The sequence below is a fragment of the Dendrobium catenatum genome, unplaced genomic scaffold (genome assembly GCF_001605985.2).
Source record: "Dendrobium catenatum unplaced genomic scaffold, ASM160598v2 original_scaffold_31217, whole genome shotgun sequence".
NCBI classification, from domain to species: Eukaryota; Viridiplantae; Streptophyta; class Magnoliopsida; order Asparagales; family Orchidaceae; genus Dendrobium; species Dendrobium catenatum.
Window position 1 is genome coordinate 1 of NW_021349675.1, and position 1,386 is coordinate 1,386.

The 1,386-nt window shown below is 38.1% G+C and overlaps 1 protein-coding gene across 1 annotated transcript; it reads right to left on the reverse strand.

Moving 5' to 3' along the window:
* Positions 1 to 124: 124 nt before the first annotated feature.
* Positions 125 to 888, reverse strand: LOC110112917 (ammonium transporter 3 member 2-like). Its single transcript, XM_020845298.2, has one exon. The coding sequence runs from the start codon at positions 854 to 856 to the stop codon at positions 188 to 190; it is 669 nt and encodes a 222-aa protein (XP_020700957.1). The 5' UTR covers positions 857 to 888; the 3' UTR covers positions 125 to 187.
* Positions 889 to 1,386: the final 498 nt, after the last annotated feature.

A 1,386-nucleotide genomic window follows, 5' to 3' on the forward strand; every position in this document is an offset into this window, starting at 1 on the left:
AAAAATAGATATTTAGATTTAATAAATAAAAAATATCATAAATAAATCAACATATATTAATTATTGTTAAATTATACTAATAAAAATTGAAACATGACATTTGGATCTAAAGTATATTGCAATATACACTCAAATAAATTTTTTCCTATTTATTAATTTATAATCATTATAAAAAAAAATTGGAACCTCAACGTGTACGGCGAAGGAATACCCAATAAGCGGCGGTGAATCCAGCAACACCAGAAGAAAGATGAATAACATATCCGCCAGAGTAATCCATGACGCCCCACTGGAACAGAAACCCGCCTCCCCATATACTAAATGCAGAGATCGTATAAGAGAAAGTAAGCCAAAGCGGCACAAAGGCCATCCAAGCCCTTATATTCATCCTTCCCAGCAGAGATCCCGCAATAAGTATCAGAGTAATCGCCGCAAATACGCACTGAAAATAAACCATCGTCGCCATGGGATAATAAGGCGTCGCCATAGCTGTCTCCACGTCCCCTGATCTGTAATAGTGAGTCGACGCAGGAATTTCCGCTTGTTTGAGAAGAAATTTGTGGCCGAGCGCCGGCTTGGCTTTGCCCCAAAAAGGAAGGAGCTTGTCGCCGAAAGACATGTTGTAGGCCCAAGTGACCCAGCAGAGCCAGACGGCGGCGAAGGCGTAGAGGGCCATGAAGGCTGAGTTCACGGCCCATTTCTTCTTGACTATGCCACCGTAGAGGATCACCAGGCCCGGAACACTTTGGAGGCCGACGAGGGTGGCCGCGGTCATCTGCCATGCGTTGTCGCCTTTGTTTAGCCAGTCGGCGACGGCGGCGGAGGTGTTGCCTTGGTAAGCCACCGGCACCGACATCGCTGGTAGTTACCTGTTTACTTTTTCTTCTTCTTCCGCTGCTCTGACTTATTGTATTGGCTTTACCTTTTATAGAAGAAGAAGTTGATCGTGCGGTGTTGTGTGCAGGGAATCCGAATCATAGATTAAAGTAAAGGAGAATTTGACACGTGTGAACTGAAAAGAAATTAATCCTAAATATTAATAAGTTAGGGTTATTATGTTGGGCTTTATATTGGGAAGAAGGCTCTACCGACCTCCTTATTGCTCTTTAAATTTCGTGTTAACTTTTTCTATAATAATAATATTATTTTTTATATATCTCAAAATAAACATATCCCTTATTTTATTATTTTAAAATTTAGAGAGAAATTAAAAACAGAATTTTTGAAATAAATAATGAATATTATTAATCTCATAAAATTTTATAAATTTATAATAATTTATAATATTATATAATGATTTAATTTTATTGAGAGGAGATATAATAGATAAAGCAGTATAAAAATATCATAATTGTTGCGGGCTAGAAAATACGCGGCGATAGAGAT